This window comes from Rhinatrema bivittatum, chromosome 13 (genome assembly GCF_901001135.1).
Source record: "Rhinatrema bivittatum chromosome 13, aRhiBiv1.1, whole genome shotgun sequence".
Taxonomy (NCBI): domain Eukaryota; kingdom Metazoa; phylum Chordata; class Amphibia; order Gymnophiona; family Rhinatrematidae; genus Rhinatrema; species Rhinatrema bivittatum.
This window is the reverse complement of record NC_042627.1, coordinates 21,055,105-21,077,978: the sequence shown is the minus strand read 5'-3', so window position 1 is coordinate 21,077,978 and position 22,874 is coordinate 21,055,105. Positions and strand designations below refer to the sequence as shown.

Here is a 22,874-nt window from a genome sequence, read left to right as displayed (position 1 = left end):
GCCGCCGGCGCGCGTAAAGCCCCGGGACGCGCGTAAATCCCAGGGCTTTCGAAAAGGGGAGGGAGGGGGCGTGCCGCGGCGTTTCGGGGGCGGGCCCGGGGGGCATGGCGCCGGCCCAGCCCCCCGGGCCCGGAGGACGAAGCGGGGCTGCCGGCCGACGCACGCAAAGGTAGGGGGGAGGGCAAAGAGAAAAGTTCCCTCCGAGGCCGCTCCGAAATCGGAGCGGCCTCGGAGGGAACAGGCAGGCCGCGCTGGGCTCGGCGCGCGCAGGTTGCACAAATGTGCACCCCCTTGCGCGCGCCGACCCCGGATTTTATAAGATACGCGCGGATCTTATAAAATCCAGCGTACTTTTTAAAGATCTACCCCTAAGGTTTTGGTTTTTTTTTTTAACATTTTCCAGCCATTACTATTGTGATGTATGGCCTGCGAGTCTGGGTATGGTGTGCAGTGTTTCTCTCTGTCTGATAAGCTTTAGTCTGTACTTGTAATCAATGTGTGTCTGTGATGTGGCCTGTATTTCTCTCCGTCTTGGTATGGTGTGTCTGCCTGAGTTATGCTTATGCCTCTCTCTCTCTCTCTCTCTGTCTTCTTTCTGGGGGCAGCGTGTCTTTCTGTCTAGGTGTAGCATGTCTGTCTCTCTGTGCCTATCTGTGTTGGGTTTCTGTCTCTCTGTGGGGTACCTGTCTGCATGTGGGCTGACTGTCTCTCTTTCCATCTGGGTATCTGTTTCGTGCTGTTGGTCTGGATGTGGGGTGTCTGTATCCATCTGGGTATGGGATGTTTGCTTCTCTGTGCCCGGGTGTGTGTCTCAGCTTACGCCTTTCGGCAACTTGAAGAGAAACAAAATGGAGGCTTTGAGCCACTGGTTAGCAGTGTCGTTGCTGGTGAATACCCTTCAGCGCTCTCTCTCTCTCCATATAATATATCCATATTTTATTTATTTTTTATATACCGATATTCAACAAAAGTCACCATGTCGGTGTACATATAACAAAAAGTTAGGAATGTTACATTGTAATAAAAGCAACAGTGAAAATATAAACAAAATGAGGAAAATAAATTATTAAAAAAGATAGAGGAAAAAGAGTGAGAAATACTTAAATTGCAATTGGAAGATAAATTGTTTTATCATGTTAAAAATGCTTTTTGAAAAAGCCATGTTTTTAGTTCTTTTTTTTAAAAGATTGTAAAGATGATTCAAGTCTTCGATCAAGTGGAAGGGTATTCCATAGCAGTGGGCCGGCTATTGAGAAGGCACGTTGTCTTGTTGAGATGAGCGGAATTTCAAGGAGACCAGTGTTTGTGGAATGTAAAGTTCTTCTTGGGGACTGAAAAAGGAGTATTGTTATCCATCCAATTAGTCTGGTTATTGTACAAAGCTTTATGAATAAGAGATAAAGTCTTGTCTTGTATTCTATAAAATACTGGTAACCAGTGAAGATCTTTGAGAACTGGAGCTATGTGATCTGATCTTTTGAGGTTACCGAGTAATCTTGCGGCCACATTTTGTAAAAGTTGAAGAGGTGTAATGGTGGAAGCAGGTAATCCAAGGAATATTGCATTACAATAGTCTTGGTAAACAGTAGAGCTTGCAGAACAATATGAAAATCATGGTGGTGAAGGAGGGGGTGTAATCCTTTTCAAAATCTGAAGTTTGTAAAAAACCTTCTTTTATGATGTTCTTAATGTGTTGCTTAAAACAGATTTCCGAGTCTAAATTAATTCCAAGGTCTCTTACGTTAAGTAAAATTGTTTTGTTAGATAAATAATTGTTGAGATGGAAGTCAAATCCAGGTGAGGATTTGTTGCAAATATAGAGTATTTCAGTTTTAGTATTGATAGATATATAGATAGATATATAGTCGCAAAAAAAAAAAAAAAAAAAGGGGCAATCCACTTCAAAACAATGGAAAGGGACTACTAATGAATTAAACGCCTCTATAGGAATGCTCCAATTCCCTTATTGCAAAAAACTATTATACATATAAATGAAACGCCATTAAACAGTGAAGCTATGTTCTGTATAAATCAGTTATTTTTGTGTGTTGTGTTGAGGATTGTACTAGGGACATTATGTTTCATAAGGTGGGATACATTGTTCTTTTTTATTATGAGATTGGGATACTTTGTTTCATCACCCAGCTCATTAGATTTTAGCATTGTTGTGAATGTGTGTGGGAGTGAAAGTGTGAGTGCTTTTAGATAGCTGTGGGTTTAGTAAAATCTTTTTAGAAATGATGCTTAATTGAACATTTTTTGATATATTATGAACATTTATTTAGGGGGGGGGTGGTCCTTTATTCAAAATGTTTGCTCACCCCCTGGTCCTAAATGATGCCTCAATCAAACACATCATCACACTTTCCATTACATTTTTTTTTCTAAATGTGGCACGCAGGCACATGAAATCCAAATTCAGAAGAGGCCAGAGATAGCAAAACGTGATTTTTTTCCTTTTTCATAACCTTTCGAATTCTTGGTCGCAGAAACCGGTATAGAGAGGCTGTGCTGCGATACCACGTCTGAAAGAGAGAAACCCCACTGTAAGGATAAGAATATCACTGCGCCTCCTAACCTGGGCAGAGCAGCTGAATGCTTTCCCTTTTTGTTACCAAACAGTAGATTTTTAATTAGGCAGGAGGACTGAATAAAATAGTTGTATTGTTCAATGTCAGGCCATGAAGAGGCACAGGACTGGACTTGCCCGGCCCTCTGTCCTAGCTCATTAAAGTTTTGTACTGCATGGCAGTGTTATTTACCAGAGCCCCCAATACTGCAGCCAGGGGAGAAACCGCATAATTAGGTGGCTGCTGCATTACAGACAGCCCACCCCCACGTTCAACAAACTTCTAAGATCCCCTACTGTGTGACTGAATTACCTAAAGGAAGCCTGATAGTGCTTGCAGAGCTGCTTCAAGGCTGTTCCTGTCAGCATGCAAGACAGAGCTGTCACTAGGCCAAAACTGGTTAAAAAGAGAAACAGGCCTGTCCCAGACCCAGGATTCATAGTTCTGCCACCATCTTCTAAGGAATTGCCTGCTTTCACTGCTATACTTCCTGCTGCTGTCCTGATTCCAACTGAGAAGTATGCATTACAACTTAAAATAATTTTGCTGCTGCTTTCTTTCTTTATATAAATAAATGTAAATTTATTTGGAGTATTTTGATCCCATGTCTTTTTTTTTTATCTCTATCTATCTATCTCTATATGTATCAATGGCAATTTTATTTTTATATACCAATTTTCAAGTACAATTCAAAGTATACAATACAAAATAATATAAAACAGCAATAAAAACAATACAAAATTACATAGCATTTCAAACTATGCTGATGTTGAATGTAGCTTAGCATATATAAGTTTATATATTCAGAAAGAAAATTAGGACCTTCTCAAGAAAATATAAAAAAGATGGTTGTACTATATTTCAATTCAAAACAAAAGCGATAGTGCACAGCTAAATTTTAACTTCTGTCTACTTGATGAATAGATTTTTGTAAATGGTGCATTTTGTCTTTGTATATAGTTTAACTATTGTTTAAAAATGTAAAAGTTTTCAATAAAGTCTTGAATTTTGTCTAGTCAGAGCTATCTTTATGAAAATTAGCCAAATTTGCCACTTATCTTTGAAAAAAAAACCTACCACAGATTTTGTTAACCCTTGCTACAAAAAAAAATAAAATAAAATAAAAAATTGATAAACCTGCCGCAGGAAACCGGGAGCTCTGGTTATCATGTCATGAAGCACATAAGGAGACTGTGATTCTTTCCATGGGACATTATACTGAAAACGTGTGTGTGTGTGTGTGAGATGCTATAAATATTACGCTGAATCTTCAGTATACAAGAGATGTCTGAATCTATAAGACTAATCTGGTGTCCCATTTTTTTTTTTAAACCTATACAAAATATTTTGTTGATGTAAAAAAAAAAATAATTTGGTAATTTATGACAAGCGTGAACCACTAAATGGAAAAGTATTTCCTAAAATGCACTGAAACTATTACTGCCAAGGTGATGCAAAGTACAATTCATTAAGGTTCAAAACTAGTGCCAAAGGTTTTAAATATTATCTTTCAACCATTGAAGATCGGTATAGAAAAATGCTAAATAAATAAATAAATAAATGGGTTTGCAAGCTCCTGTCACAGGAGCCCTGACAGTTTGTTCACTCATCTCAGCACTTGCAACATCTCTAATCCAGTCACCATCTTTTAAATGTTAGGGTTACTCCAGATTCATTGCAGCCCGAAACACTGCAGCACAGAGACAGAAATGTAAACCCAACAGCTTCCAGCACCCTCTCACAGATGCTCAAATCCTGCATAAAAAGCATTAAAATACCTAAAGATAATAGGGGACATTTAAAAAAAAGGGACACCAAAATTTGATTAACAGCTGCTCTGACGGAGGATTTGTTTTTTCTTTCATTCCTGGATGTAGGATATGAGAAATGATCAAAAAATACTGTCATATGCACAACCAAGTAGGCTGAAAGTTCCTTCAGACCAGTCCATTTTATAAATAAACATTATCTGCACAAGAAGGGGAAAAATGAAAACTATTACCGAAGTAGGCTACACCGGAATTCAGAGAGTCTGTCGTAGGCATCCTGCAGATCTCTCACCGTTGCATTGCTCCACAGTCTCTCAGCTATTGCTCCAGCTCTGGGCCTAAGAAGAGCACACATAGGTCAGTGGCTCGACGTCGCGCCTCAAGGGTGACAGCAAACGTCTTGCAAAGAGGGTTCTATGACACAGAAGCAGCCACCACCACCACCGTGACAAATGTGGATCCACAGTAACTGTCTCTTTACATGAGCAGAAATCGTTATAATTTTATAAACAGAAAGTAAAGTGGTAGTAGGGCTGTTTTTTTTTTTCATTTTTAACAATTAATTTGTAATGGGTAACAAAGATGGAAAAAAAAAAAAGAGACAGTTTACTAAAAGAGAAAACTATGCCAAGACAAGTGGAGTCATGTGTCATGGAAATTTACTAAAGATTGTATAACAAAAGAAAGGAGAAAAATTGTAAAAAAAAAAAAAAAATATATATATATATATATTTAAATTAAAGTCACGCCTTCCTGTGTGCTGTGCAGTATATGTAAGCAACATTCCACCACTACAAATTTTACTAAGTCATTAGTTTTAAAATTATTTAAGATTCCCTCCCGCCCCGGAGTCCCTGAGAACCGCCATAGTTATGACAGTCAATTCCAAAATGACAGGGCAGACTGGATGGGCTGCCGTCATCTATTACATCATGTTACTTCTCATTCACTGGATCGCACTGGTCCACACTGATTGTGGTGTCACAGAAGGCATCGACTACATGAACCAATCCAAACAAGATACAGGAAATTGCAGAAAGCTACATAATGGATTTAAGAAAATACTTACTTTGCAGGAAGTAGACTTAGGGGCAGATTTTTTTTTTAAAAAGTACACGCGCGCGTACTTTTGTTCGCGCAACCAGCGCAAGGCTGCGCAAAATTGGCAGCCTGCGCACGCAGAGCCGCGCAGCCTGCCTCCATTCCCTCCGAGGCCGCTCCGAAATCAGAGCGGCCTCGGCGGGATCTTTCTTTCCGGCGCCCCCCACCTTCCCTTTCCTTCCCCTAACTAACCCGCCCCCCCGGCTCTAACTAATTCCCCCCCCCCACCACCTTTATTTCAAAAGTTACTCCTGCCCAAGGCAGGAGTAACTTGCACGCGCCGGCGCACCATGTTCCAGTCCGGGGGCTGGTCCGGAGGCCGCATCCACGCCCCCGGAATGCCCCTGGGCCAGAATCACGCCCGCGGCCCCGCCCCGGAACGCCCCCCCCCCCCCCCCCCGATGACGCACCGGCCGCGACACGCCCCCCAGGAAAGCCCCGGGACTTAGGCTCGGCGCGCACAGGGGGTGGAAGGGCCAGCTTTTCAGGGGTCACGCGCATAACCCTTTGAAAATCTGCCCCGTAATATATGGAGCAGTACACAGGATGTCAAGCTTTCTTTCCTTTAAGAAAATACTTCTTTAAACTCCACTCCCAATGTTACAGGTTTTTCCTCCTCTGCACATATCATTCTTAGACTGCACTTCATTAACATCCATTAAATGCATGTTACATTTAAAAAAAAATAAAAAAAATCCATCTAAAACCAGAAACAGTGAAATAGTTTCAGTAGCTCTGTCTTTGAGGCCCCTTACCACAATCTGGGGGTGAGGTTTGTGACATCAACATATTCTCCCCACATGCAGGCTTCCCCTCCAATCACCAAGGCCTTCTGTTCTGGACTCCCTGCAACAAGAAAATCATTGCTCGTGTTTGGTTTTCTTTCAATGGGTGACAGAGCCCTGCCAAAGAAGTCTGGTTTCCACTATAGAAAGAAAGAGGTCATTAATTTCCTTCCTTGAAGATTCCAGACACGATGGATCAGCTAATAAGCCTCAGCAGTGTTTACCTATAGACTTTTTATATGAAACTTGTAATCTTGTTCCTTAGATGTCAAACTTCTTACACAACTGCGTTTAAACAGAGCTCAGCCAATGAGAACACCCTGAAGTCCATATTCAGACGCAGTCCGGATAGCAAAGCCAGCTGTATAAACGTATCCGGATAACTTTAGAGGAATATTCAAAAGTGTAGCCACACTATGGAATATACTAGACTATCAGTTAGTCGGCTAATTTTTAACCAGTTAACTTTAGGATAACTCTTTGGCTTGACCGGACTTATCCAGCTATATTAACCAGCTAACTGTTTATCGGAGTTAGCTGGTTAACATAGCCAGCTAATTCAACTCCTCCCAGTTAAGCACCTGGTACACCCTTTATTAGCGGCCTACCATGCGGCATGCAATAAAAAAAATCCTAAGCACAGGGCTTAGCCCACCAGGGGCCACTCAACCCACCAGACTGCCCAGTTCCCCAACCCCAATGGGAGCGGGAACAAACATCGGTACGGCGCACCGAGCATGGAGACCGGAGGAAGTCCTGAAACCCATCTAACTGTCTCCGATTCAAAAGGTAACATTTTTTTTTTTTAACTTTACCTGAGCTTAGCGCTCACTGGCTGAGTACACAGACGGTCTCCAACTACAGGGGGGACAGGGCATCTGCCGTCACCACCACGCTTGGCCTCCTGCCTTTCAGCTGAACTAGCAGCTAAATCCACGCCGGGAAACTCAGCTACTGGACCAAGGCACATCTCTGAGGGACCATGGAAATCACCTCAGGAATTCTCAACTGGGGGAGGGACCTTTAGGAATCACTGCAGGAGAGCGGGGCTGTCTTTTCCTTAATTTAGAATTTCAAATTTCTCCTTCCAAAAAGTTCGAAGCCATCCCCATAGGCAGATGCACGTCCACCATCTGCTGGAGACGGAGAATACTGGCAGGCTGGGGTCATTGCAGAGTTATATATACTGTGACATTAGCTTGCTCTGTCTCCATCTGCTGGCAGGGGAGCATAAACCCCACTTGTCCTGAGTCCATCTGTCTACACGCTAGGAAAACCTCTTTTAAACCCCTGGATGCTAGTTGCCTTGACCACATCCTCTGGCAAAAGATTTCACAGCTTGATTGTGTGATGAGTGAAAAAGTACTTTCTACAATTTGTTTTAAATTTATTGGTTGTCAGATTCCTGGAGTACCTCCTTGTAATATTTACCAGTTCCACCACACTCATGATTTTGTGGACTTCTATCTATCCTGTCCCTTCCCAGCTATCTCTTTTCCAAGCTGAAGAGCCTTTCATCATAACAGGCCCGTTCTCAATAATTATCATCCTTGCATCAGGTCTCTGGGATGCCCAAAATGTCTATATCTCTGTTTTCTGCCATATATTGTAACTCGCCAATCTTATATTTCAGACTTCTGGTATTCATATACAGACATTTCAAATTGTATTTGTATTTCTATTACTTGTTTTCACAGCTTGCTTATTAACAGATGATACAAGCAGTTAAGAGTCATTCATATCTGTTTGCTCTTTATTTAAATCCTTCTGGGAGACGTCAGCCTTTACCACAGCCTATCAGGATATTCTAACTTCCCTGTTATGCCAGCATCCTCTGAACTATGTACTTCTGAGTGACTATCAGTTTTCCCCCCATGATCTAGTTTAAAATCCAAGATGGTCTGATGTTCCAACTAGATGAATATGCCCTTCGAGACGGACATTAGGTTTTAGAGGGTAATTTGCAAAGCCAATGGCATGCATAAAATCCAGCTTTATACATATAAATGGTTGTTGCAAAATTGATCTTGGCTCAGTGCATGTAAAAATATGCAAGTAACCCAGTTTTATACTTACTTGTGCATGCACTGAGGAGAGGCATTCAGGTGGACGGAGAGCAGAGTTGGGGCAGGGTCTGCATTTACATGTACACTTTTTAATTGAAAAGTATGCATGTCATTGTACACATGTAAGTTATGCCCTCCAAAGTTATGCAAATGAATGCATGCACATACTCAGCCAATTACCCATGCAGTTTCAAAGCAAAACTTGCTCACATAAACTGGCTTTGAAAATACTTGGTAAAGTCTGCCTGTACAACCAATATGCAGCAGGTTGCTTGGAAATAACTCTTTAAAAACTTACAGAAGCATGCAAGCTAACTTTTTGAATCCTAATTGACTACTGCTGTGATGGCCACAAGCACATGTCCCCAGAATGACATGAGATATGCAGACATTGACTGTCCTGTTCCTACTGATTCAAAATGGATGCATCCAGAAGCAAATGGGAGCCATCTCCATGGCTTTACAACCAATTACCCAGTCAAGAGGCACTGCCTCCCAACTATACACAAGCATTCCCTATGCTGGATAAACTGTTGGTCCCAGTAATGTCTTTTGATACATTCTTACTTGGAAACATTGATGTTGCCTTACTGTTCTCAATAGCATGCAAGTATCAAAATATAAGGGGAGATGGCAATAAGGAAGTCTATGAACACAGTGAGGTTTGTGTAATCAGGACAATAGGAGGATCAGGATTCGGCCCTTAATTTAACATAGGGAGGTTTGAGATTTAACATCAATCATCTGATTTCATAATCATATTTGCACCCTTTCATCTCATACCAAGGTAAATATTCATAAAATACACATTTATTGGTGAAATAAATAAGGAATAGCAGGGAAAGGCATATACCAGCAAACTGCAGTGGTTCCACCAAGTAGGCTTGTGTCCAGTCTTGCCCATAAGCAATGACATTGAGGTACCAGGGAGAAGAGAGTAAGGCCCTGTAACCAGCCTTAGTGACAGCTGCCAGCTCCTGCAGGTACATGTTTTTAGTCCAGCCCTTCCACACATGGACCACGGTGTCATTTCTCATCTGGTATGCAAGCAGAAAACAGCAGCATCGTCAGGGTGTGCAGGCCAACAATGCACAAACATTTTATGCCCAGCAGGCATGCAGTATTAGAGCAAAACAATAGTTTTCAGCCTGAGGGTATGGAGTCCTTGCAGAGGGATACAAGATGGCCGTTTGCCTCATCTCTGAACCAGAAGAAAGGAGCGAAGGGGATTAAAGACCAAGGAAAGAGAAAATCTTGAGGAAGGTCCAGAAATGAGAGGTAAGATTAAAGAGGGGTGAATGATAGGGGTGGGCACAAGGGAACACCAATGAGAGGAAAATTTGACAAATACGAGGGAACCGAGAATGTAAAAAAAAGATGATTCAGAAAACAAGAAGTGTGCACGCACGTGTTAAGAGAGATGGACAGACGTTAAGGGTGTTTATGTGATTGGCTGGATGTTTGTGTGGGTTTAGACTGGAAGTGAGTGTGAGGACATGAAAAGCTTTGATTGCCTGTGGATGTGACAGCAAGAGAAAAGTTTTCAACATTTATTTAGACATTTTATATACCATCGTTCCAAATATAGATCACAATGGTTTACAAGATGACATTCATAGTTACACATTCAACAGATAAACAAAATGATTGGCTTCTGGGGCAAAGAGAATTACGACCAAAACATAAGGCAAGGAGAGTTGGTAACACAAATAACAAGGCGGTTTTCTTCATACTGCGATTATCATTTGACTTTCTTGTCTTTTATTGGGTCCGTATATTCTGAGTTTTAAGTTAGATTGTATGAATAATGAATAGCCATGTTTTTAATTCACATTTAAATTTCTATCTGGTAGCATAGATAGGAGTTTCTGGTAGAGAGTTCCAGAGTTTTGGACCTGCTATGGAGAATACTCTGTCTCTTATTTGCGTCAAATGTGTGTTCCGGATAGTGGGGATATTCAGGAGACCTTTATTTTGGGATCTTAGAGTTTGTTTAGGGTTGTAGGGGTGTAGTGTCACTCCTAGCATTCTGGTGTTATTGGCGTGTACGATGTTGAATATTATCATTATTACTTTATAGTAGATTCTGGATTGCACTGGAAGCCAGTGCAGAGCCATCAGCAAGGGTGCAGCATTTCCATCTACTGAGCAGAAAGTGGATTTCATAACATTACTGAACAGATATAATCAAACCTACAACCAACAAAACAAAATATACAAGCACAAAAAAGAACATTGCTCATCACAGACTAAGTCTAATTTATACAAGCAATGAATTTATATTGGCAGTAACACTTTACCACCTACGGCTGGAGAGATCAACCATAGATAAAGGTGTGTGTCGTCATGCTAGGTTTAATTGACAATTATCCAAACCCTTAACTACTTAGGTAAAATCTTTGTAAAAGAGCTAAGATGTAAACAGCTTTCTAAAAAGGTGAAAGAGCAGGATTCTAAATACAACTCAGGAGGAATGAAATTCCTTAATTCAAGTGAAAACAATGCTCACACACTGCCTAGTGTGAATGGCTTGTCGGGAGCACCAAATTGTCCCGCCCTGGCTTGTGAGGCAACAAACCAGGTCAGATAACTGAAAAACAAGGCACAAGATCTTAAATCTTATCCTGAATTCAGAAGGCAGCCAAAACGAATCAAGTGCCCTAGGCCCAACTAGAAGCCTAGCAGCTACAGGCACTTTTATACACAGCGGAGTATCCCGATACAGGGAAGTGCAGTAATCTACACGATCGATAACGAGAGCGTTTACCGTGGTGGCTAAATGGCACTTTCTCTAGAGAATGGCGCAGTTGTTGTATCTGGTGCAGATACAAGAAAAAGAGGACATCACCACCAGTGATCTTATTCTCTATCAAGAACACAGGATCCGACAGAACTCCTAAACTCCTAAAATTAAAGACCTCCCCTATCAGCTCTGATTTAGATTTGGTCAACTTGCCACTTCTAAAGGCAACGAATGAGTTTACCTGGAAGGGAGGAGAAACAAGGGAGATAATGTTACAGACCTTTAATTACATGAAAGGAATTAGAGATGCGCAAACAAAAACCCCCTCTTCTGATAGAAAGGAAGCTGTAAAACCAGAGGTCACGATATGAAAGTTCAAGGGGAAAGACTCAGGAACAAATGTCAGGAAATATTTCTTCAAGAAAAGGGCGATGAATGCATGGAGGGCTCTCCCGTAAGAGGTGGTGAAGAAAAGAACAGTAACGGGATGCAAAAGAGCATGGGGCAAAGGCAGAGGATTTCTGCTGGCTTGAGATTGGAAATGGAGAATTGAGTTAACTCTTCCGTTACACGTACACGGGAAATTTCAAACCAGGGCGTGGCTACACCTTGGTGCTTGTATGTCAGCCCACGCCCAGGGATGTGGGGCATGTTATAGGAAAGCCCGGCAGCCTGCACATGCACGCCAAATTTTAAGCGGATGCCGCATTAAGTGGGCGCAAATGCCACTTCTACTATGTTAATAGGGGGCATGTGCCAGCACTAATCCCAGTTTTACCAGTTCATCCCCAGTTCGCCCAGTCAAGGGAGGTCCTCCAAACCCCTCTAGTTTAATAGCCTTCACTCCCCCCCCAGTTAGCCCTGTCCCTTAAAACCCCACAGATCTGCTTATTTTTCTTTGTTTTTTTTTTCTTTTAATTTTTTTTCTTTATTTATTTTAGCTCGCGCGTGATCCATAGCAGAAGCAAAGCCGCGCGGCAGTGGGGCCTCAGCGTGCCCTGGATTGCCTAAGCGTTTACACGTACATCTCGGGTTCACGCCCCGAATTGCCCAAGCCTTGGTCCAGACCACATCCACACACCGCCCCCCTTTTTTGAAAATCCCCGAGCTGTGCGCGCTCCGGTAGATAACACGCGCATCTCGACAGCTTTTAAAGTCTGCTTGGCGCGCGCGCGCGCGAGTCCAACATTTTCGCATCCTTAATTAATGCGCGTGTCGGGCTCTTAAAATTCACCTTTTATACTTCAATGTAGACTTGAGGGGGCCTGCACAGAGCGGCGGTTGCTGCTGCCCTTAACGGAGGCATTATCGCTCTTTGCTTTGATGGCAGGGGTGAGGGGTGAGGGAGAAGGGAAATTGGATTCAGAGACAGCCAATGTTGGGCCCCAACTTTCACAGTCTGGGCTACTAATGCGCAGATATTAGAGAAAAAGCACAGGACCACTTCTATGGCCAAGTCCAAAAGCAAAGCATGTTCAAGCGGCAATGTCTGAATTATCAGGAAGGCTGCTCACCCGTAAAAAATGTTGCTAGCAGTAATTGTGTTATAGGTTTTACAGTTGCTTGGTTTTGAATGTAAATATTACTAACCTTAACATAAGGTTTGGGGTAACCTGCATGGAGCGTCCGTTACTACCCTTGACAGAAACATGGGGAGTAACCTGCACGGAGCGGCAATTACTACCATAAGAAACTTGGTGGGCAGACTGGATGGACCAATTGGTCTTTTTCTGCTGTCATTACTATGTTACTTAGAAATCGCCACTATCCTGCAACGCACCTGGGTGTCTTCGGCCTTGATAATCTGGTATGATCAGACCTGCATAAATGTTAAAGAGCCCCAGTGACAGCACCAAACCCTGTGGTACGCTGCAGATGAGCTTCCCGAGGGAAGAATTTAAATCTGTTCTCGTGAATCAGAAGTTAAAGTAATTGAAACAATTTCAGTTTTTATAAAATAAAGAATGGGGGCTTGTAATCAGAGTGAAGAATGATTCACTGAATAAATCTGAATTATTATGACAGGTTAACAGTACTGGATTAGTGCATCTTCCTCTCAATTCTGTTCTGCAGTACAATGTGACACTAGGACTTCACAGAGTCCGGCCTATCTCCCCATCATTACTGACGTTGCAACCATGAGAGGGAATATCAAGGAAAAGGAGGGAAAACAAAATCAGAGGGCAGAGGAAGAGCACAAAAGAGAAGCAAATAGTAAAGACATTAGGAGAGAAACAAGGAGAAGAAAGTAATGGATGACAAACAGCGAGAGAGGGAAAGGATCCATCCAAATTAGGTTATCTTCGTTAAAACACCAGAAAACTTCGACAACGAAGTTCAAAGCTGCAGCTCTCACCTCCACGCAGTTATCAAAGACTTCCTGCCACACCAGGTAGCCTTTACCATACCAAGAGATAATGTCCATTAGCCTAGAGTGAAACATGTCAAAGAGAAACCTATAAATCCAGGGTCTGGAATACATAAAATGACATTCCATGCTTTCTGTTGGAAAATTGTTCCCTGTTCTACCACCATGGCACATAAGGCTAATGCCACTGTTAACCTAGCAGCTATAAGATAGGGAAAGGATGAACTCTACCATCCTGGGGCTCATTACTGCTGAATTGTAATACTACTGACATGAGAAGGGCTGGAAGAGTAATCCTCCAGGAGCAAGTCAGAATAACTCAAGCTCAGTTCTCCTGAACTATCCTACATATGTCCAAGTTTGGGTCGTGATGGCATCTTGGCAGGGTCATTATTCCATTTCCATAACACATTTGCACATAACAGCACACATATGAAGCGCCCAAAGCAGCAGTGGATCTCATAGGCACTGTCCATTACTGAGACACTTCCCGCAGTCATCATCAGCAGAATGTAATGCAAAAGCATGGATTTCCCTTACTAGAAAAACCCAGGGGGGGGGGGGGGGGGGACACGACCATAGAGCCTAAAGATGGAAGGGAACAAGAATCAAGAGGCAGGACTGGATTTCTGCACTGGCCTACGCCTAGGGTGGCAAAGTTTTCCTGTCACCAGCACCCCACTATCAGGCCCAGGATCTCTAAAGGCACCCCCCCCCCTCCCATTGACCCTGCCCACTCTGAAGGCCCCCCTCCCCCTCCAGTTACCGCCACCACTGCCCTCTCCCCTAGACCTCAACTCCAGTGACAATCCTTACTTACAGCAGCACGAGCACTAAGCCCGCAACCACCCAGGCTTAGTCCACCCGCTGCGAGGATTGCTGCTGGAGGCAAGGACTGGGGGAGGGGGGGGCACCAAACTGAGGTGTGCCATGGGGTGAAGGGGTTGGGCCGGCAGATGCAGATTTTATTCAGCGCTACCAGGAGGGACAGAAGACAGAAGCCATGTTTCAGCTTCTGCTAAACAGGGTTGTAGGGACAGACACCTCTGTTTGCCTCCTTACTTCTTTATGTAGAAAGATTCCAATTTGGCATAGTCGTCTCCAAACTTCATCATCTTCATAAACGCCTGGACATGTGGATTCGACCTCCTGATGACAAACACCCGGACAGAAACAAAGAGAGGAATCAAAACTAAGCAAGTGCTGAGCCCAGGGTTTCATGTTTCAATTCAAGTTGTTGTTGGTTTTTTTTTAATTTCGTTACAGTTACTGAACCGAAAGAGCTCTGCTGAGGACTTATCTATCCTTCCACCCAAAATAGCCTCTTTCACCATCATCATCCAATACTTGAAGAGATAAAGAAATGCCAGCATGCGGTGCAGTGGGAAGCTCTGACCCAGTCACCTGACAGGACTCTTCATAAGAGAAGGCTGCAAGACATTGCTTTTCTGCTAAATAAGACCGAACAAAACTCTCTCCACAGCAAGGAGTGCGTTTGGCTGTTACAACATATGCGGGGAGCATTTTGAGGCCTGAAAGCTGGAGGCAAGGTGACCCCTGAACCTAGGAAGAGTTATAACACCCAGGTGTAAAGACCGACCTAGAACGCATCGGCAAATGCATACAGTTTTATTGATTTTCTTGGCTGCAAACCTTTGTAATGCTGCATCTATTTTACCCCTTTGAAGTAATCTTGGTGGCCAAATATATTTCGGCTACCATTTATGTAAACCATGGTAGGACAGAACAGTCTGCTAGCTGGGGGGGGGGGAGAGGGAGAGCCCTGATGCTTTCTGTCACATCAGGACAGAACCTGGCCAAGATTGCTGATTATTCAGGAGAACATCATCACATTTATTGGTGTAAGCTAGACAAAAACTGCACATTTTCACAAGAAATACTTTGCAAGTGGTTTCAGAAAAAAAAAAAAAGTCCAAACAAACAGAGACCGGTATTTAAAAGCGATAGGTCCCCTACATTTGCTTTAATAAAAATTCCAGTCTAAATTTAAGCACTTTAAGAGGAGGTGTGAGCCAAAGGCAGGGCCAGGCCAGCAGAATGAAGTTAGGTGCTCAGCGCTGATTTCCAGTGCTGGGCATCTAACTTAAGGGGAGGCCGTATCTGACCTCAGTTGAAGGCACTTAAAATTAGACACCTAGATTCAGCCTGAAATTGTGGTGCCTTAGATCGGCTGAATATAGGCACCTATGCTGAGGAACTCAGCATGTTTTAAATGTCAGGCTCTTAACTTAAAAGAAAAAAAAACAAAACAAAAAACAGGACATACCACTTAAGATATTAAACACATTATACCGACATGATTTCGGTTTTATTTAAACCTTCATCAGACACCATGATCAGTATTTAACAAAACCAAAACCTTGAGGGTATAACATTTGTCGGTGCAACAGCAGGAGAAAGAGCGCTGTTATGGGGGGGAGGGGGGGTGGAGAGCTTGGTGGCAGAGGAACATAGAAACATGAAGGCATGGACAGCTCTGGGGTCGGAGGAGCATACCAACAAGTGAAGTCGACCTCATCACCTCCAAGGTGGATATAGAAGTCTGGAAAGACAAAACTGACTTCGTTAAAGAACTCGGCCATGAGGTGGTAAGTGCCATTTTGCGTAGGATTCACTGGTCCATATGTGCCCGATGGCTCTACTCCTCTGTAGCATGGGGTAAGCAACCCAGGTAATCCTAAACGAGAGAGAGAGAGAGAGAGAGAGACACGCACGCATTTTTAAAGGGTTATTACCAGAGTTCTGTGGATCCAGAAAGAGACGCCATCATCCTGTGCCACACTGGTAGTAAACAAAACTGAAAAACCAACCTCCAGCTACATTATCTGCCCCACGACCTGCAGCGAATAAAGCCTTCCAAGTTTTCTGTTAAACGTCTTTGGGGTAGATTTTTTAAAAAAGCGCGATCGCGTACTTTTGTTCGCGCAGCAGGCGCAAACAAAAGTAGGCTGGATTTTATAAGATACGCGCATAGCCGCGCGTATCTTATAAAATCCTGGATCGGCGCGCGCAAGGCTGCCGATTTTGGGCAGCCTGCGCGTGCCGAGCCGCGCAGCCTGCCTCCGTTCCCTCCGAGGCCGCTCCGATTTACTTTCTTTCACCCTCCCCTTCCCCTCCCTTCCCCTACCTAACCCACCCCCCCCCCCCCCCCGGCCCTATCTAAACCCCCCTTTGTCCTTTGATTTACGCCTGCTAGAAGCAGACGTAAATCTACGCGCGCCGTCATCCGACTCGGGGGCTGGTCCGGAGGCCTGGACCACGCCCCCGGGCCGGCGCCCCACCCCCGGTCCCGCCCCCGAAACGCCGCATCCCGCCCCGACATGCCCCCCTCAAGAAAACCCTGGGACTTACGTGCGTCCCGGGGCTCTGCGCGCGCCGGCAGTCTATGCAAAATAGGCGTGCCGGTGCGCGAGCAGGGCTTTTAAAATCCGCCCGTTTGTGCGCAAGGACTTTCCAAGTTTTCATGGTTGCATTCATCAAGCTTCAACTAGAACCCAAAATACGCTACCTTGAGCTGATCACTCCTTGCAACTGAGAAAGAGCCTGGCTTCTTCTGTCAGTGCGGCTCTGCTTATAAGCGCAACCTACAGCGTCTAACCTGGCTCTTGCAGCAACCATTTTTGTCATTTTTACAACTGCCAGCTTTACTGCTGCTCATCTCTGGGCTTCCTGCACAGGCCCACCCTGGGTTTTGGAAACCCACGGACAGCTACCAGGAATTTTATTTTGTATGAACGCCCTCCCCAAGCCTGGCCCTTGCAAATATAGGCTTTGGTTGACAAAAACCATTGCTCCCTATGGAGCGTGTGCTCTGTAGCCAAGCTACTAAGTGTCCCTATCAAGCAATTTATGTTTCCATTTTATGTCGCTTTTCCAGTAGTAGCTCAAAGTGGTTTCCATCGATAAAACCAACATAAAGATAAATTAGCATAATCACATATAATAAAATACAAAAGCAATTTGAAGTAAAATGCTAACACTGTAAAAACAATTCCCACCCAACAAAATATATTCCACCAAACATCTTTGTAATAGAACCACAGAAATTACACAATTTTCAATATTGGAAAAATCATAGGTTAAGAAGTTTGGGTATTGGGGGGAGGGGGGTAGTCCTTCGATGGCTCGTATCATATCTTGAGGGGGCAGTATCAACAAGTTAGGTTTAATGATAAAAAATCCAAATTGGTTTCCTCTACAGCATGGGATCCCTCGGGGATCTGAATTGCCAGCTACACTTTTTAACATTTATTTAAGGCCTCTTTGTTTTTTTATTAGATCAATTAAAAATTGATTTTATGTTATATGCACATGATATACAGCTTTACTTCCCTGTGAGGAATTCTCTGACCTCTGAACTTTCTCATGTCTCAACTTGTTTAACAATGATCAATTCTTAGATGTGGTCTGACTCATTACTTCTCAACCTATCAAAAAGTGAGGTTCTTTATTTAGCTCACCAACCTAGTCCTGGTAATCTTTCTTTATCCATTGATGGTGTAGAGATTCAAAGTAAAGACGCTGTCTGTAATTTAGGCTTTCAATTGGATTCCCGTTTTAACATTCAAGCCACAAATTCAATTACTTTTAAGGTCAGGCTATTTAAATTATGGTTGTTATATCATTTGCAATATGCTCTAGATCAGAAAGATTTCCATACTATTGTGCAGGCTTTTGTTCTTTCAGCCTTAGATTACTATCATTTTTTAATATGCTAGACTGGCTTTACGAAGTTTAAAGGCTATGCATGTCCTAAAGAACTTGGCCGCCCGCTTTGTTTTAAGGGGCAGACCCTGGGAACACGTAACCCCTCTGCTTCACCAGTTACACTAGCTCCCCATTCAACAATGGATTACATTTAAATGTACTCACTTTGGTATTTAAAGCTATGAAAATGGGCAAACCTTCTTATGTCCATTTTACTTACTAGTTATAACCTTTCCTGGATTTTTGTGGTCTCAAGCTACGGAGTTACTTGCCATTACTCCAATTGAATTTGGTCAATTAAACTAGGAAATGAGTTTTCTCAATCCTAGGGACCAACATTATGAAATAGTTTACTTGCACCTTTTTACAGGATTTTTCACAATTCCATAAGCAATTAAAATCTTTACGATATCAGGAAGCTTTTGAGATTGGTTAATTTTGCGGGGTGTCATCAGGTTTATATATAAGGGATGTATGTTCTATGTGCTGTTTGCTTGGTTTAACTTTATAACTTTGATGACTGTAATCCGCTTAGCACCGCTGGTCTGATATAAGCGGAAAATAAGCATTTTAAATAAAGCTTGCCACAAAACCTCATCCATGCTAGAACAAACTCTGAAATCAAGATCTCCCTAATAGAAGACTAACCTAATAAAATGCCACAAATGAAAAGCAGACGGGAAACACAAATTCTTGTTTAGCCTTTAAAAGTGCGGTAGATCAATTAGTCAGCTGGGCTTTTCTACAGAGTTGCCTCCAGAGCCTTGCAGTTAGCTGAAGAAATGCTTCCTTCTAGCGTCCAAGCAATTGGACCAGAAAATATTTTACCAGTTTCTTTCGCATATAATGGACCCTGGCTTCATAGGGTTTTAAATGTGAGCAGCAAAATTTCTCAATTCCATTCAAAATTACTACTTACCTGATAATTTCCTTTTCTTTAGGACAGACAGATTAAATCCAGAACCAGTGAGTTATGCACCTCTACCAGTAGATGGAGACTGAGCAAACTGGTGTCACAGTATATATATATACCCCTGCAATGATATCAGCCTGCCAGTATGCTCTTCAAAAGCAACTGTGAACAGACTAGCAAAAAAAAAAAAAAAATTTGATTAAAAACAGAAAACCAATTCTGAATTCAAACAGATTGAGCTCAGACAAGCATGTATTAACATTAGTCTAGAGACTGGATTAACATCTACCAGTAATCCCTGGAAACTCATCCATGCAGGACGACCATAGCCCAGCCAAGGGCGGGAAGCTGGATTCATCTGTCTGTCCTAAAGAAAAGGAAATTATCAGGTAAATAGTAATTTCTCATTTTTTAGTGTCCAGGCAGATGAATCCAGCACCAGTGGAATGTACCCAAACTCCTACCAAATAGGGTGGGAGGCTGCCCATGGTCCGGTCAAAACTGCACGTGCAAAGGTTGCATCCGCCCGGGCTTGAACGTCCAGACAATAATACCTGGAAAAGATGTGTAAGGGCCACCACTTTGCGGCTTGGCAAATGTCGATGGGAAACATCAGTCTAACCTCCGCCCATGACACTGCCTGAGCCCTAGTGGAATGAGCCCTAACCTGAGTGGCAATGGCTTTTCAGCCACCACATACGCGGCTGTGACCACCTCCTTAATCCAGCAAGCTATTGTAGCCCGCAAAGCTTGTTCACCCTGTTTTCCTCCACATTGAAGGACGAACAGGCAATCCGTCTTTCAGAAAGGTTTAGAAACCTCCATATATCTCACATGATGTCTCTTGACATCCAAGGGATGCAGAAGGCAATATTCCTCCACATCTCTTTCCTTATCCAAGGACGATAAGGAAATGGACTAATTCAAATGAAAATCTGAGACTATTTCAGACAAGAAGGAAGGAACAGCTCCCAACAAAACAAGGCCTGTAGCTCGGAAATTTGATGCGCAGAGCAAATCGCCACCAGAAACACTGTTTTCAAGGTCAGTAACCACAAGGAAAGGCTACGCAGAGGTCAAAACATATGGCCCGCCAAGAAATCCAACACCAGGTGAGTAACAGGTAACCGCAAGGGAGGACGAAGATGTTTTACTCCCCTCAGGAAACAGGCCAAATCAGGATGAGACGGTAAGGATCCACCATTCACCTTGCCCCTGAAACAAGCAAGAGCCGCTACCTGTACCTTCAAGGAATTAAGGGCCAACCCTTTAACCCATCCTGTAAAAACTCCAAAATGAGCGGGATCCCAAATGAACAAGGAAACGTTCCTCGATCTTCACACCAACCCTCAAACACTCGCCAAACCCGCATAAAGGCTAAGGAAGTGGAGAACTTTCCTGTTTGTAGCAAGGTGTCAATCATTGCAGAAGAATATCCACACTTCAACAAGCAAGCCCTCTCAAGAGCCATACCGTAACACAAAACTGAATCGTATCTTCGAGAAGGACAGGCCCCTGCTGCAACAGGTTCCTGTACGGTGCAAAACAAAGGGGGGTTTCCACCAGAAGTCTTCGCAGATCTGCATACCATGGTCTTCTGGGCCAATCCAATGCCACAAGAAGCACCATTCCGCTGTGGCCTTCGATCCTTCGAACCATTCTTCCCAATAGGGGCCACAGGGGAAAGGCATACAGCAGCTTTCCTTCTAGCCAGACCTGCACGAGAGCATCGGGTCCCTAAGACTTCGGATCTATCCTGCGACTGAAGAATCGATGAACCTTTGTATTGCGAAAAGTTGCCAGCAGGTCTATAAATGGAAGCTTGCCTTTCGTTTTGCATGTATCAATATGTGTTTTTGTGTGCACCGTCGGATTCAGCATTACACGGAGGCTCGACGAGCACGGAGCTAAGAAGGAAGAGCTGCGGTAGATTGCATAAGATACTGTTTGTGGTATTTAAAAAAAAAAAAAAAAAAAGCAAAGAAAAAAAAAAGGGGGGAGACAATCCCCGAGGATTCTTCAAACGCAAGGACAGATATTTTAAGAAGCTTCGAACCATTTATCAACTTGGACACTTTAAACGCAAGCTAAGTAACACGAAAACATATATTGATACATGCAAAACGAAAGGCAAGCTTTAAAAATAAGCAGGGGTAACTCCGTTGCCAATCTCTGAAAGTTTTTAAATAAATATTGAAATAAAAAATGGAGGTCGGTGGGTGAGTTAATGATTAAAAAGTAAGGCACCAAGGTGGTTGCCTAGTGACAAGCATATGAAACCATCCCCTGCCCTCATAAATTTATTGAGGTGCCATTTGGTACACCAATATTGAGTATGGCAACAGTGTGTACCTAAAAAAAGATACACGTAACTAATGTGAGAAGCAGCACAGAGAGAAAGGCGCTTGGGTTTCTTAGCCACTGGCCCAATTAATCCATCAGTACGCTTAACAGGTGACTGAAGATGTGCGTCCAGCCAAAGCCCCAGGGAAACAAAATTTGTGTGTATAAATTTTATGCACACAAAATTTAAGCGTCTCAAGTTTGTGCACCAAACACTAAGCGCACCGTTACCGCTCCAAACCTTGGCACACAACCAATATATGAGAAAGTGCACGCACAGGCAGTGCGCCCCAATCAGACACGCAGGACGCACTTGTGTGCACCGACGATCCTGTAGAGGGCAGCCGGCCATGCAGAAAAAAAGAGCGAAAACGCCACCGTGGCCTACCAAGCAGCGCACAAAAAAGAAGCATAATGGCAGGACCTAGCCCAACAGGCCTGCTCCACTCACCAAGCTGCCCAGTTCCCCTAACCCCCACGGGAGCAGGAACGGCGCGCCAAGCACAGAGACTGGAGGAAGTCTTAAACTAACCCCGCCACTGTCTGTTTCTTTTTTTTTTTTAAATATAACCCTTATGTGAGCTCACAGCGCTTGGCCACCTGCACCTGCTGCCTTTAAGCCATACAATCAGCTAAGTCCACACCTGCCAAAAAAAAACAGCTACCGCACCAAGACATACATCTGAGGGACCACGGAAATCACCTAAGGAATTCTCAACTGGGGGAGGAACCAATTGGTATCACCGCAGGAGAGCAGGGCAATTAATTTTCCTTTGCAAATTCTCCTTCTAAAAGTTGAAGCAGTCCCCAGTAGGGAGATGCACGTCCACCATCTGCTGGAGACGGAGAATATTGGCAGGCTGATGTCAATGCAAGAGTATATATCCTGTGATGCCAGTTTGCTCAGTCTCCATCTGCTGGAAGGTGCGCATAACCCACTGGTTCTGGATTCATCTGTTTGGATGCTAAGAAATCTAAAATTAATCTGTAACCAATGTAAATGTTTCAGGCACAAGTACTTTCCCTTTAAAAATTATCCCACCAAAACACACATACGCCTGCTAATGGCGTGCATACAGTCCAGTTTTATAAAAGCATGTTCTGGGTTGAAGTCCGCGAGAACATAAGAAATTGCCATGCTGGGTCAGACCAAGGGCCCCATCAAGCCCAGCAACCTGGGCACATGTGGACTTCAGCCTGAGTGTTCAAAGGAGAGTGCAGTTACAAATATTCATGCAAATACCTCCTGCCCCTGGGAAAGCTTCTTTCAAGTATGCGAAAAAGTGTGCACAAAATTGCTTCCACGTGCACTCTCTCGCATACAACCTCCGGGGGTGGAAATTTTCAAAAAACCCATTTTATGTGCATACATGTTTTTGTAAATTACCCTATAATCTTTTTTCGTGGAAAAAAAAATGTGCGCGCAGTTTTCAAAATGCAAAAGCGTGCACCTAAGTGCAATCTCATCCCCAACCCGACCCTCGGAAC

The 22,874-nt window shown here is 43.4% G+C and overlaps 1 protein-coding gene across 2 annotated transcripts in view; it reads right to left on the bottom strand.

Annotated features, from left to right (window-relative positions):
• Window positions 1-331: 331 nt before the first annotated feature.
• HEXA (hexosaminidase subunit alpha) overlaps window positions 332-22,874 on the bottom strand; it is a 53,213-nt gene continuing 30,670 nt past the window's right edge. For both annotated transcript variants that reach the window (XM_029574733.1, XM_029574732.1), the window contains exons 8-14: window positions 15,920-16,100; window positions 14,465-14,551; window positions 13,391-13,463; window positions 9,145-9,328; window positions 6,196-6,286; window positions 4,573-4,677; window positions 332-2,525 (exon numbers count right to left, since the gene is read on the bottom strand). In XM_029574733.1, the coding sequence (XP_029430593.1) occupies window positions 2,462-2,525; window positions 4,573-4,677; window positions 6,196-6,286; window positions 9,145-9,328; window positions 13,391-13,463; window positions 14,465-14,551; window positions 15,920-16,100 (785 nt within the window). In that variant the 3' untranslated portion in view covers window positions 332-2,461. The remainder of the gene's footprint in view (window positions 2,526-4,572; window positions 4,678-6,195; window positions 6,287-9,144; window positions 9,329-13,390; window positions 13,464-14,464; window positions 14,552-15,919; window positions 16,101-22,874) is intronic.